General features: G+C 39.9%; 1 protein-coding gene across 5 annotated transcripts in view; it reads right to left on the bottom strand.

Moving 5' to 3' along the window:
* Positions 1-3,341: 3,341 nt before the first annotated feature.
* Positions 3,342-15,685, bottom strand: part of LOC113462941 (bet1-like SNARE 1-1) — a 19,497-nt gene continuing 7,153 nt past the window's right edge. For 2 of the 5 annotated variants that reach the window (XR_005511977.1, XR_005511978.1), the window contains exons 4-5: positions 12,610-12,666; positions 4,475-5,020 (exon numbers count right to left, since the gene is read on the bottom strand). Coding sequence is in view for 3 of the 5 variants with exons in the window: in XM_039126739.1 (XP_038982667.1) it covers positions 4,794-4,883; positions 4,961-5,020; positions 12,610-12,666 (207 nt within the window). In the remaining 2 variants the exon portion in view is untranslated. Of the gene's footprint in view, positions 3,911-3,968; positions 4,371-4,474; positions 5,021-12,609; positions 12,667-15,685 lie in introns of those variants that run through there. The other 3 variants (XM_039126741.1, XM_039126740.1, XM_039126739.1) reach the window with 3 other exon arrangements.

The following is a 15,685-nucleotide window of genomic DNA, read 5'->3' on the forward strand; positions in this document are numbered from 1 at the left end:
CAAAATACGTTGACGGTTATAGATGCATATGGGCATACTCCATATTAAATGTCAAATCAATAATGAACAAATCAATTTGAAGATCTATGTTGTGAATCATTGTCTACAATATTAGAAATACTTAAATCTATGATCATGATGCCCAATATTAAAACTATTGAAAAGCTGAAAATCATATATGTTGGAGGTTTCCTACTTATAAATCTAGTGAATAAAATATTGACTATTTTTATAGCGTGATAAAAATTTTCTAAGATATAGGCATGTTTAAGCAAAATATATTAACAACGATGAATTTCAATTCATACACTTTTTATATATTCTATTATATAGCCCGGCATTATTTTGCCATCCATTTTTGTAATCATTTGACATCTTAAATAGAAGGCCCCCAACATGTCTTTTTAGCCATTTTTATTGCTATAAATGATCATCAATTTTTTGGATCATTAGTTTGGGTTCACCAATTTAATGAGCAATTATTATTTGTAGCAACCACACAAATATCAAAGATTTAACATAATTTCTCTCTCACACACACACACACATACAATATACTCACACAATATTCATTACAATCTGCACACCTAAAAACATATGGAAATCATATTTCAAGTGCTTTGAACACTCTCGCTATATGTTATGCGGAATCTTTTGTTCAACACTAAAAAATATTTATTTAGTTATTACTTGATCTTTAGATAACAAGTTTACGTAAATATATAAAATAATTTTAGAAACACTTTTGATATTATAGGTCATCATTACCCAAAAAAAGAAAAGAAAAAAGAAGAAAAAAGTGTGCATCAGCAATGTAATGTCCTACAGTTAGTTATATGTAAACTGGCCTGAAATAATCTCAAATCAGACCAGTCTATTTGGACCAGCCTGGTTTTATAGAAATGAAAACCAAGAATTGTCTCCTCTACCATGTAAACAATGGATACCCTGTTGTAGCACGGTGCGAATGGCGATAACCAACTACGGCGCCATGGAATTGAGTGTGCCTACTAATAGCCTCATCTTCTTAGAATTGTTAGTCGGTCGTCACTAGCACTCATGTAATTGAATGGAGAGTGAGGCCACTACCTCTCTCTCTATTTCTTCTCCTCCCTACTCTCTTGGGGCCACCGAAGAGCCCCCTCTCCTCATCATGAATTCACTGCCAACATCACTGCCTTCCCCTCTCCCTCTTCCCTCTGTCCAGCTGAAGAGTGTGGTCGACTGCCACAGGCTTAACCTCCTGCCTTCTCCTCCTCTCCAGACCGTCAAGGAACCTTTTCTCCACTTGCTTCATTGGTTGCACTATGCTCCATTCGTTTTGCTCCCTCTACTTCGAGAAAAAAAAATACCTATTTGGCTTTCTAGGCTTTGTAAACTCAAGATATACATAACACTTAGTTTTTTTGGCCTTCAAAATGTATTGTTTTCCTTGCTTGCCGGTCGTTATTGGTATTATTAGTTTTCTTTCATGGGCTTCACTTGATATTTTTTTCTCAAAAGGGAAAAAAGAAAGAATGAAAGAAAGGAATGATGTCATAAAACAAAATATAACCCAATTTTAGTTGACAAGATTATATTATACTTTATGTCATGCAGTCGATATTATTCTTACCATCCCATAATGCTTCCAAAATGATCTATTCTTAAGTCATGGAAACCTTTTTATTTATCTTAAGAATTATTTCAACAGGAGGATTCTACATTTAAGCTCTGCCTGATCAATTAGATAAGAGAGGTTATATTCAAATTCTATTAGATTCTATTCCTAGAAAAAAAAAATCTCTATGAAATACACTTTTCAGATTTTAAAATCCAAGGTCAATACTTGTTCTTTGAATTAATAGCTTAAGAATAATGGATGATGGTAGGAAGAATTTATAGCACCACCTTTAAACTCAACAACTTAATTCACAATAACTTGAAGAGAGTGAACATAGATGACCTAGTATTACAAATACCTACTCCTCAATGTTGAGGACCATATGCACATAATTAAAAAAAATGAATGAGGTCAAACCTACGTGCCAATGTAAGCACACATAAAATTGGAGAGTCGGCACCTTGGAAATTTTTCTATATCGAAAGAAAATACATACAAATTTAAATAAATAAATAAATAAATTACAACGGCAGCATGGTGTGCCAACACATCCCTGGAATCTGTGTGGACCACCCCAGCTCAAGTAGCTAATTTTCAAAAACCTTGGTGATTCAGCATCCTTAGAGAAGCCTGCTAATTACTGGGAAGTTCATTGTATACGAAAACCAGAAAGAGGACTGAAAAGTAAAGATATTATTTTCGATCTTTTAGTAAGATTTTAGTTCTCTCACTTGGCTTAAATTTCATGGGAATTGCAATCTTAAATTGTCAACTTGGGATTTGTGAAACCACACCAAGTGTGGAGCAAAGCTGTGTTGGAGGTGGACTCCAACACCATGGAATAGATCGAAAACTAATAGTAACAGTGGGACCATGGATAGCTGCAACTACTATTGAGCTACAACATGCGTCAGCTGATCGGGATGTTTGCAGTAATCACAAAGCAAGTTGTAGTTGAACGGAGAAGACCAAGCCATGGAGATTACTTTCCAAAACAAAATTAGTACAAGGTAAGAAGAAAAAGGAAGAACGATGGGGCTGGATCTGTCTCCATGCTGACGCTATTCCACTTTTGAAAGAGAGCCTGTGCAAGGACCTACCATTTGACCATTAGAATTCCCGGAGACAACTCAACCAGCACCATGCATCCATTTGGCTTGCAGGTGAGATGTCACGTCCCCATGGGTTGGAGGAATCATCGCAGAGGAACCATAAATTGTTTTTTAAAAATATGAGATTCATTTGGTTTGAAGAATTTTTTCTTACTAAAATATTTTTTTTTCTAAAAAATTGATATTTGAGTATATGATGCCTACAAAATAATTTTGCATATTTAGCTGACCATGAAAAAATGGTATATTTTAGAGTAGCTTATGTTTAGTTGAGTATCTATTTTTTTAGGATAGTTATGTACAATATCCGTTATATCCTTTGAGAAACTATATCTTATTCTATCTAAAAATTTAAGGAAATTTTTGAAAAAAAATTATCTCGATTTCTGGCCAGTGAGAATTGGACTTTTCCATTTCTTATAAGAGATATTTTTATAAAATACAAAAAATTTAGTTTTTTTTTTTTGAACAAATCAAACGAGTCCATGGCACTAATTTGGATACATGAATGGGGTTCATTGCAGCTTGCAAGTACAACGGCTCCGGTTACGAAGACTTCCTTGCGCCCTTTATTGAATTCTCACACGGAAGGGGAAAAACAATGACAATAATGAATATAATGTATGTTTTTTTGGAAGAAAAGGAGGGTAATGGAACCCACTCGGATATTATTAAGAATGAAATCAGTCAAAGTAAAGAAATGTTAAGGGGTGAAATATTTAGTACAAAGACAGAAATTAGGCTAGAGAAGAGAGGGATTGCGTTAGCATGCCGCCGATGGAGGAGACGCCCTGCTGGAACTTCTTCAGCCCAAGGTTGCTTGTCCAGAGTGAGAGCAAAGAGAGGGTTTGGTCACAAGTTTACCTTGGCATCTCAGCTTTCACAAGTTGAGATATTTAAGCATCACTTCAACCTTGTCTCTCATGAAGAACTCCTTTTGAAATGGCGATTGGCAAATGCCAAACTTAACAGGAGCGACTGGATGAATATTCCTCATCGATGAGGTTGTGGCAAAGTTGATTAGAAGGAGAGCTTTGACTTGTTGAACAGTTTTCCATCATCCATGCATATAATATTAGAACCTCAATCGAAAGCAGCCAATCAATGGATCTTCTTCTGCACTGGTGCTGGCTAATGATTAAAAGATTCCAAGACACAAAGATTGATGACAGATTTAGAACAAATGAGGTGCACTCTGCCAGAAATATCTCGTTAGCAAGCACGCAGAGCACACTCAGATGTATTAATTGAACAATAATTCTCTCAAGCATTTTGAAGAGAATAAAATTGAAGAATAACTCACTAATACATTTTCAAGAGAATAAATCGAGTACAAGGTTTTTCAGAACCTGCCCACTCACAAACACTCATATGTATGTACGTATGTATAAATCAACAATAAAATTGAACAATAATTCACTCAAATATTTTTGAAGAGAATAAATCAACAAGTAATGAATAAAGGAAGAGAAACATCTCGTGTAGATCTTTTTCTTTCTTCCACAGTCAGCATTATAGATTTTTGACTGCTTTCTAGACAAGGAATACTGTTTTCCTGGTGGTTCAACCACTAGACCACAAGTCTTGCATCAGCAGCGGACAACCAAGCAATTAGATAATTGCTGGATAGTCTTTTTTTGATGAAGAGATAATTGCTGGATAGTCAACAGAACAGCAATGCCATATTTAGCGACTAACAGATCCAACGTGTCCACTGACTGAATGACGACTGATTCAATTCAAGAATTTTAAGTACATGCATAATACACAAGGCTGCAATCCCTTGGTTTTATGATGAAATGAACACTAAATCACTAGTATGCCAAGAATCAATACCGGTTTAAGTTCTGACAGTAGGAGCTATAGTTTCATGTACAATGAATGATGGAGCAGCCCAGACAACTCAATCTTCAAACCGGAAGGACATTAAACCTTCAAGATCTCATATGTTTACACATAGTTCTCAAAGAAAATATTATATACACAAGCTATTGTTGCAACACTCTAGTAGTAGGATTGACAGTCTTCTCAGGTCATCATAAACCTTACAGTGGCAGCCTAGCAGATTATGTAGAATCCTACTTGGTCAAGTAGTATATAAGCAAGAAGAGTGCCAAAAAAGATGCAACAAGTGTAGCCATTCTGCGACTCGATTTTTTCTCGAATACGTGATTGAGAAAACTAATGTCATCAGCAATCTGATGAAATAAGATTTAAAGCAAAGGATGAGACCGAACTAATTTACCATCTTGAAACGGTCAACTGTTCCAGAAAGAACACCTCTTGAAGCATCCATATCATGGCCCTACAGTCAACCAGAAAATGTTAGTTGGACATCCTGACAACAAAGCACATAGCAGGACATTATATACATACATACATGCATATATATATATATATATATATATATATATATATATATATATATATATATATAGAGAGAGAGAGAGAGAGAGAGAGAGAGAGAGAGAGAGAGAGGGAGGCTGGTGGGGACACAGACCACCGTTTCCAGCATGTATATAGGCGTCGCCGGCGTGCATAGCACTTCGGCCACCCTAGTTTTATTTTCTTGTGTATTTTCATTTATTTCTTATGTATTTTCGTCTTTTATTAGTTGCTGGCTTGTTTGATTGTATTTAGCTAGTGTAGTGACCCATGATGTTGTTGGATCATGGGTAGTTACATGATCATTTGTGGGGATCATGGGTAGTTGCATATGGGGCTATATATGGCACCCCCATATCTACTGTTTGAGCAGAATATTTTGATTAAAAAACGTTGCTTTGGCATCTGGTGGACTCCAGAACTCCTCTCTCCTCCTTTCCCCCTCTTATTTTCTCCTCTAAATCATCTGTCCCGCATCAGTTTGGTATCAGAGCACCGTTGGGCTTTGCCTCTGTGCCAACGCCCCGATCCTGTCTGTCTATTTCCCTCCCCTTTCTTTCTCTGCCATTTTCTGGGCTGCAGTGGGACAGACTACAAAAAAAAAAAAAAATCCTTTGTTGTCTCCTCTGTTCCCGAAACTCCCACAGAGATCTACCCTGTGTATGGCGGAGCAGCGCCGAATTCCGGGATTCAGGTGGGCACACGAGATCTACGCTGCACCCCGACCACCACGGACGCCGGAGCGTGTTGAAGGACCACGCCCAACTTGTGTGACCAGAAAAGGAAGGAGCCTAGCCTCCCTAATTTCTTCACTGTCTCTTGGTTCCACCGTCGCAGCCGCAGACCCCACTCACAGAGAAGAGATCCGAGGAGAGCAACGGTGCTCGGATCAGGTGGCAGATCGCCGTCAACCACCGCAGGCCACGGGATCCACTCTGCAGCAGTAGCCACAGAGTCCGGAACTACCTCCCGAAACCGTCGGGAGGTTGATGGAGCACTGGTTAACGGGTAAGTCCCTCACCCGTTACCCAGTTTATTAGCCCGGATCCACTATATAAAAAAAAAAAAAAAAAAAGATAGAAGCGCGTGAGATGCACGTGCCCCAACCCACGTGAGGCACACGTGCTCAATCGCACGTGAGTCGCACAAGGTAGTTTATATAAAAAAAAAAAAACACTGTTTACCTTTCTTCCCCGAGAACTCCGTCGCAGAGCTGCCGCCGGCCGGTCGCTGCGCCGCTCTTTTGCTGCCACCGAGCCGCCTCTCCTCTTTGTCGTCGGACCGTCCTCATCCGCCGCCGCGCCGCTTTCCTCTGCGACCGCACACACCGCTGCCCGGTCACACCGCCGCCACTCCCTTCATCTTCTCCGTTGCCTCCACCATTCCCCAACCCTCGAGTTCTCCCATTTCTTCTCCCTCCCAGCTCACCGAGACCCTTCTCCCTTCCATACCTCATCCCTCAAACCCTAATCTTCTTTTCTTCTCCCTCCCATCTCACCGAGACCTCCCTCCCATCTCTTTCCCCGCGCCACCACCTCCACCTCCGTTGCCGACTCCATCGTCCGCCCTCGCCGCTTCCTTCGCTCCCCAAAACGAAGATCGCCACCCTCCGACATCGCCCCTCTCTTCTTCCACCCGGTGTCTCCCTCAGCTCCTCTCCCGATCACACAGAGGGATCCGAAGCCATCCAGAAGCTTCGGGACCCATCTAGTTCCTGCTTTCGGGCGAGTGGGCCGGCCCAGTGTTTGGCCTGTTGTCACGCGAGCCCAGCTGATCCTCTGGCCCAGTGTCTTGCGGGCCCAGCTTTCAGGCCCCTGTACTTGGATCCAGACCCTGCAGTGCGTTGGGCTTCCACAACGATACCCGCAGTTGACTGTCTTCCAGTAGCATCTTCTACAAATCGTCGGGCTCCGGTTCTGCATCCTACACTTTGACATCCAAACTCATCCACTGATTCAGATCTGTAAGAAGAGGTCGTATCTTTCCTTTAAATAATTATTTTTTCAGCCTTTCCCTATAAACTAGTTTATCTTTAGATTATTATTGTTTTCACTTCATGTTGTCGGTTTGAGATAGGACCTTAATTTTATAAAAGCCTGTGCCCCTTGAAAACACATATTGAGCCTTACAAATTATTTTCAAATCCTCGAAAGGCAACTAGGAAATTTTACTTGAATCTGGTGAAACCCAAATCAATTTGAAGGACCCCACTTTCATTAGATTAACCTGCAAAGATTTTGCATGATCCAGACCAAGGTTAGCAGTACCTAAGGTCCTGATATTTTGTTATCACCTGTGCTAATTCGAAGGTAACCGAGACTACGTCAAAAGTCGTCTTTTATTCAACATTGTTGATTTTATTCTGAATGTTAATTATATATCTAAGATTTTTGAATTCTAGAGTATGACAACTCGCAGCGGTACATCTTACTCACATGAGATGTCGACCAACCCAAACCAACAGGTGTTAGATGCCATAGCAGCATTAGAAACCAGATTAGGAGCAAGAATCACTGACCTTGAAACTAGGCTGAACACTCACTTGACTATGGCTGAAAATTCAATCACCAACCTCCAAGTTACTCACAACGATGGAGAGTCTGAACTTGGTGAGTTTGAACCGCCCCGTCCCAGAGGCCTTGGGCAACAACACCAAAGGGACTATCTAAGATCGCGTGAGACACCAGATGAGCACGTAATGCGCAGTATTAAGATCGATGCACCAAGTTATGATGGTCGTCTCGACCCAAAAGTCTTCATTGACTGGCTCGCTGATATGGACCATTACTTTGAATAGTATAATCTATCAGAAGATCGCAGAGTTCGTTTTGCAAAAATGAAGCTCACTGGTCCCGCAAAGTTGCATTGGAACACAATAGAAAATATGCTTGCTAGAGCTAGGCAACCCCCTGTGGTACAATGGGATGAAATGAAGGAGAAGTTAAAGGAAAAATATCTCCCAACATCCTATAAGAGTCGCCTGTTAGATCAGTGGCAACGACTGATTCAAGGAAACAAACCTGTGTCTGAGTACATCGCTCGCTTTGATGAGTTCTTCATGCGATGTGATGCACGCGAGAGTGTGGAATTGACCCTTTCTAGGTTTAGGTCCGGATTGCGAGATGATTTACAAAAAGAGCTTATTCTGCGCGAGGTCAATTCATTAGAACATGCTTATCAACTTGTCCAAGACATTGAGCGTTATACTAATAAGACAACCTTTAGGCGATTTGATCTTAAGAAGACCAATTATAAGATCACCCACGGTAGTCAAACTAATACTTGGAGTAAGCCTAATATTAGAAATCAAGCGACCGAGTCCTCAAAAATTAATGATCAAAAGAGTAAGGGAATTTTAAGTGAACCACCCAAAATTTCTCGAGATCAGTGTTACAGATGTTTTGGTTTTGGGCATAGAGCTAGTCAATGTCCTACTAAGAAAACACTGGTCATCGAAGAAGATAGAAATGATGAAGAGAATGAGTTGGTCCATGAACCAGAGATAGACCCTGAAGAGTCAGATGAAGGTGAGGAACCCGGCTCACTTGAGGGTTCCACTCCTTTAGGTGTAGTTAGGTGTGTCCTTACACAACCTAAGCAAGAAGATGATGACTGGAGGCGTCGATCCATATTTCACACCTATATCAAATGTGGCGAACATAGCTGTAAGGTTATCATCGACAGTGGGAGTAGTGTCAATGTTGTATCCACAAGAACTGTCAAGAAGCTACAGTTAAAGACAGTGCCTCATCCTAACCCTTATAATGTGTCTTGGGTGGATAAAACCGCTATACCAGTCACTGAGCGTTGTCTAGTCCAAATCAACTTTTCTGAATATAATGATAAGATCTGGTGTGATGTTATTCCCATGGACGTTGGACACATCATCCTTGGTAGACCGTGGCTTTATGATTTGGATGTGACCATTTATGGCAAATCCAATTCCTGTTCTTTTGTTCACCAAGGAAAGAAAATTCGACTAAACCCTCTACCACCTAGACCTTCTATTGCTGGAAAGAAGGATGTGAAGGTTGAAAAGCGCCTTCAAATCATTAGTCCTAAGGAATTTGAGAAAGCAGCAGCCCAAGGATCCATAGTCATTGTGTTAGTGTCCAAAGAAGTTGTTCCTGATTTTCAAGTAGATTTTCCGAAGGAAGTTCATCATGTTCTGGAAGAATTTAAGGATCTCTTTCCTGAGGACCTTCCTGATGAGCTTCCCCCTATGCGTGACATTCAGCACGCCATAGACTTGGTTCCAGGGGCGACTCTCCCGAACTTGCCTCATTATAGACTAAATCCGATTGAACACGCTGAATTGAAACGGCAAGTTGATGAACTACTCCAAAAAGGGTTCATCCGAGAAAGTCTTAGCCCGTGTGCGGTGCCGGCGCTTCTAACGCCCAAAAAAGACGGCACTTGGAGAATGTGTGTGGATAGCAGGGCAATTAATAAGATAACGGTTAAATATCGGTTTCCAATACCACGATTGGATGACATGCTTGATATGATGGCAGGTGCCACTATCTTTTCCAAAATTGACCTTAAGAGTGGTTACCACCAAATCCGTATCCGCCCAGGTGATGAATGGAAAACAGCTTTCAAAACCAAGGATGGGTTATACGAGTGGCTAGTCATGCCCTTTGGATTAACAAATGCACCTAGTACATTTATGCGAATTATGACCCAAGTGCTAAGACCTTTCATGGGTAAATTCCTTGTAGTCTACTTTGACGATATCTTAATTTATAGCAAAAACAAGGAACAACACCTTGAGCACCTACGTTTGGTTTGCAATTCACTAAGAAAAGAAAGCCTATATGCGAATCTTAAGAAGTGTTCATTTATGACTGATCGTGTAATCTTCTTAGGATTCGTTGTTTCTTCTGAGGGTGTTTCAGCAGACCCACAGAAGGTCCAAGCTATTCTTGAATGGCCCGAACCCACTACATTATTTGAGGTGCGAAGCTTCCATGGCCTAGCCACCTTTTATAGAAGGTTCATCAAGAATTTTAGTACGATCACTGCACCGATTACGGATTGTATCCGGAAAGGTGAATTTCATTGGACCGTTGCGGCCTCAAGGGCATTCCAAGAGATCAAGACTAGAATGACTGAAGCCCCGGTAATGCGCCTCCCAGATTTTACTAAAGTTTTCGAAGTCTCTTGTGACGCATCTGGTATAGGTATAGGTGGTGTCTTAAGCCAAGAAAAACATCCTATCGCATACTTCAGTGAAAAGCTGAATGATGCCAAACGAAAATATTCCACCTATGACAAAGAATTTTATGCAGTTGTACAAGCGCTGCGTCACTGGCGTCACTATTTGCTACCTCAGAAATTCGTATTATATTCCGACCATGAAGCTTTGAGGTACTTAAATTCCCAAAAGCGATTGAGTTCACGACACGGAAAGTGGGCTGAATTTCTTCAAGAATATACCTTCGTGTTGTGTCACAAAGCAGGTATTGACAACAAAGCAGCTGATGCCTTAAGCCGACGTGTAACATTACTTTTTTCAGTAAGCATAAATGTTACTGGATTTGAACGTATGATTGACGATTATGCAACTTGTCCAGACTTCGCTGAGATCTATGCGAGCGTCTTAGAAGGTTGCACCAGGGACAATAGTGATTACCTTGTGGTTGATGCCTTTCTGTTCCGAGGAAACAAGCTATGTATCCCTCAAACATCCCTTAGAGATTTTCTTGTTTGGGAACTTCATGCGGGAGGAATAGCTGGCCATTTTGGTAGAAATAAGACCATTGATATGGTCGAACAAAGATTTTATTGGCCTAGTTTAAAACGGGATGTTGCAAAAATTGTTAGTCAGTGTCGTACTTGTCATCTATCCAAACAGCGCAAACAAAACACTGGTTTATATACTCCCCTTCCTGTCCCAGATCGTCCTTGGCAGGACATTAGTATGAATTTCGTGCTAGGATTGCCAAAGACTAGAAGTAACCATGATTCCATTCTCGTGGTAGTGGATCGGTTCTCTAAGATGGCACATTTTCTACCCACTTCCAAGACTTCTGATGCCTCCAAAGTTGCGAGGATCATCTTTGATGAGGTCGTTAGGCTCCACGGGCTTCCAACCTCGATAGTGACTGATAGAGATGTCAAATTTGTTAGTTATTTTTGGAAGACCCTCTGGAACTTTATGGGTACTAAGCTTAAATATTCCACAGCCTATCACCCTCAGACAGACGGGCAAACTGAGGTGGTCAACCGCAGTCTAGGAACCCTTCTACGATGTTTAGTAGGTGACCACCCAGGTAATTGGGATCTTCTTCTATCCATAGCTGAATTCGCCTACAATAGCTCTGTAAACAGGACCACTGGCTTGAGCCCTTTTGAAATTGTCTTAGGCTATGTACCGCGAAAACCTGTTGATCTTATCCCAGCAGCCCCTAACAATAGAATCTCTGAGACCGCTGAATCCTTTGCGCAACACATGCAAAATTTACATAAAGAGATTAAGAAGAAAATTGAAATCAACAATGCGAGATATAAAATGGCCGTTGACTTACGTCGACGTTATCAAGAATTTCGAGTGGGTGATGATGTAATGATCAGAATCAGACCTGAACGGTTTCCACCAGGAGCCGTTAGAAAATTGCACGCCCGAAGTATGGGTCCATACAAAATTCTGAAACGGGTTGGATCTAATGCATATGTGGTGGATATTCCAAGTGATTTTGGGATTAATCCAGTTTTTAACGTAGAAGACTTAGTTGCCTACCGAGGTCCGACAACTATTCCTACAGACCCACTCAATGAGCCTGACACTGACTGCACATCCAATTTTGAGAACATATCTCCTGCTCCTGCCTTGCCTTCTGTACCTTTTTCTCCGCAGATCACAGACACAGTGGAACAGATTTTGGATGATCAGATTGTTAGTACGCAGAACGGTGGTTATCAGCGATACCTGGTCAGATGGCATGGTCGACCTCCGTCAGATGATACTTGGATTAGCAGAGATGAGCTTCAGCGACTTGCTTCAGACCTGTTGGAGCATTACCAGACATCCGTTTCGCCAGAGGCGAACTCTTCTCCGCTGAGGGGAGTTGGTGGGGACACAGACCACCGTTTCCAGCATGTATATAGGCGTCGCCGGCGTGAATAGCACTTCGGCCACCCTAGTTTTATTTTCTTGTGTATTTTCATTTATTTCTTATGTATTTTCGTCTTTTATTAGTTGCTGGCTTGTTTGATTGTATTTAGCTAGTGTAGTGACCCATGATGTTGTTGGATCATGGGTAGTTACATGATCATTTGTGGGGATCATGGGTAGTTGCATAGGGGGCTATATATGGCACCCCCATATCTACTGTTTGAGCAGAATATTTTGATTAAAAAACGTTGCTTTGGCATTTGGTGGACTCCAGAACTCCTCTCTCCTCCTTTCCCCCTCTTATTTTCTCCTCTAAATCATCTGTCCCGCATCAGAGGCAGGAAGGAGGGAGAGGATTGACAGAGATACTGGGGGAAGGAGCACAGAAATACCATTCTGTCCAGTACGCGATTGTGCATCTCGACTTCTTCATGTATATCACCCGTCAACTATCATAACCAAACAATTCAATAACAATTTAGGATTTCTGATAACTTAGTTGCACAAGACATGAGACACAGAAAGAACATAAAGAAACAGAACGCCAATTCCAAATATCGATGTGAATCAGGCTTTTTAAATTTGTCATATTACAAGGTCATTCAGTAAAATCTTATTGTGAGTGAAAATATGATTTGGCTTGCTTTATTTTTAAAAAAAAATAGGAAAATTATTAAGGCAGTGATAAGCTAAAACATGGAGAGCATCAACACCAGCATAAGATGACTTCAAGATTTATTTAAAAAAAACAGCAGCTCCTTCGTGTATTGATTTGTAATGTGCCTACCATCGAATAATGAGAGAATTCATTTATAGACATTTCGTGCTCATTTCAAAATTTCTGCTTTGTTATTTCTGGTTTAAAAAGAGAAATCATATTCCTATGATCCAATCATCGAACTAACTTGTAATTTGGATAATCCTTGTCCAGCACTATCAAGAATATTAATCCCTCTTTGCTTCACAAAAATGCTGACCCATGACATTACTAAAACATTAAGTTTAAGTAGATAACCAAAAAATCATTTTCTTTCACTTTGTTAGATAAAAAATTGCAAGATCTCATGATGGTACACTAACATAATAGCAAGTCACATGAACTATTATTTTCAACTACATATGTTGAATAGATGATCAGCTAGTCCATTAACAGAACTTCTCATATTTGTTTGACCGAAACTGACCACAAGTGAAATTCCTCACTTTGTTTGAAAGTAAAAAATAAAAAATAAAAAGCATTTCTCAGTTACAGTCATTTAGCCTAACTTGACATCGGGGTCTTTCCATCCATTGCATTGTGAAACAAATAAAAATTCTAGGTTTTCAATGGGCACTTCTTAACTGTTTTCACTTTATTTCCCTATGAAGCATGGAAACGGGTACAAGAAACAGAAATAGCATGATATCAATAGCTCAATAAGGCGAAGATATAATATGGCCAGGTTATGACAATGAATACATTTTTATTTTTTACATATATGAATTAAAAAAAAAAACAAGAAAACAAAGTGGGTTATCCAAATATACTTTAAAAATAGCTTTAACAACATTCAAATCTATAGACCAAAGTCATCCTTTATATAATAATATCAACATCCAAACTCCAAAGCTAACCATTCATCATAAAAAAAAAAAAATCAACATTCATTGAGAGAGAGAGAGAGAGAGCGCAAAGCCCTCATCTCCTACGGTACCCAGGAAGTATCTCAAGCATATCTGAGAAACATCCAACACTTTGTTTTAATTTAAAAACAGGATAATTAATTATCCGACGTGTACCAGAAGCATAAAACAAGTATTGTTATCCAATACACATCTAATAGAGATACAACATGCGAATCCAAGGATCCATTCTTCAAAGGTTTCCATAAGCATCCTCTTGAAAGCCCAGCAGCAATGTTGGCAGTCTATATTACCTTCAAAGCAGCCATCAGATTTAACTTCTAATATTTCTGCTTAACATGCATTCACCTTGGCTCAAAGCCCAGGAACCATATCTCCTGTTAATGAAAAGTTATCAACTGCATAGATAAATCCATGCTTCTTCAGAAGGTATGCACCTATAGAACAATATATCTAATTATCTTCTTGATGCCTCACCCACCTCACTAATGGATTGTACGCCAGTTCTAAAAATCTCTTATTTCACTTCCACCCATACCAAATGACCCTCCAAAATCCCACCTGTTTGGACAGTAAGAATTTTCACCCTCAATATTAAAAGGTTATATGTTTCAGATTTTCATCTTGTGGGATGAACCTAAAATCTCATAAAAGAAAAACCTGACAGGTCTTCAATCCAGACTTACATTGATCCAGGGGTGATAAAATATATCATATACTAATAGTTGCATATAGGGAAATGCAATCTAAGGAAATAGCATGCTACATGGAAAAGTTCAAACCAAAAATATCTTCACAGTTTCAATGTAATTGTCAAAGAAAAAAGGAGCAAGAAAAAGAGAGAGAAAGGTGGGTGGTGGTGGGGATTGGCCAATGGCCATGGTGGGAGAGAGGGCAGAGGCTAATTGGGGTCTTAATAGTGGTGGTGGTGTACTTATACCAAAGATGAGAGGGCGAAAGGTGGAGCGACAAGGTGGTAATGGCAACATTTTCATCTCAACCAATATCTCAGTATGTATTGTATCGGTATCGGGGGCCACCAATTCAATATATAGGTAAATTCTTAGCCCTTGTTATCTTCATCGACACATATTGATAAATTTTAAGATATAGGCTGACACAATATCAAAATATCAACCAATATTTTTCAAAAACCTTTTTACTTCCTTAAATAGATGCTTTAATTAAGAAAAATCCCAAAACTAATGCCTTAATATTTTTTTTTGCTAATTATGCATTTACATATGAACCAAGATTGCAGTATCACAACCCTAAAACATCAGTTGAGATCCTAGAAATCCTGGATCTTTCCAAATATGCCCACCTTTCATCTTAGTCAAGACAAACTAAGATATAAATTCAACTCGATCTCGCTCACCCACCAAGATGAACGATATCTTAGCTTTTTTCAAAAACCTTGGCTAGTGATGGCCAGTGATAGCCATGGTAGAACAGAAGGTAGGGGGGAGGAAAGAGAAGATTCTGATAACCTAGCAAACTAGGTTGGAGACAGCAGTGCAATTGCCTTAAAGATGGGACAAAGAGAAGAGATGGAATGCAATGGAGGAAGGAGAGAAAAGTGACTTGAGAGGTGCCTGATTATTGCAAAATAAGTCCTTCAAAGGACTTCTGCCCTGTAAGATTATGTCATTCCTGCTATTTGTTAATCCTCATGTCTAGCTATCCAAACAGACAATCCTAATCATAGTAAGATATTTAGCCCCTAAGATTAGGAACCAATGGGACTCTAACGAGACTAAATGTTCATAGTGCTCATGGTCTCAATGTGTTTGTTAAGTCCAATTATATATTTATTAACTAATAAAACGATAGCAAATTTCCTGT

This window comes from Phoenix dactylifera, chromosome 5 (assembly GCF_009389715.1).
Source record: "Phoenix dactylifera cultivar Barhee BC4 chromosome 5, palm_55x_up_171113_PBpolish2nd_filt_p, whole genome shotgun sequence".
NCBI classification, from domain to species: domain Eukaryota; kingdom Viridiplantae; phylum Streptophyta; class Magnoliopsida; order Arecales; family Arecaceae; genus Phoenix; species Phoenix dactylifera.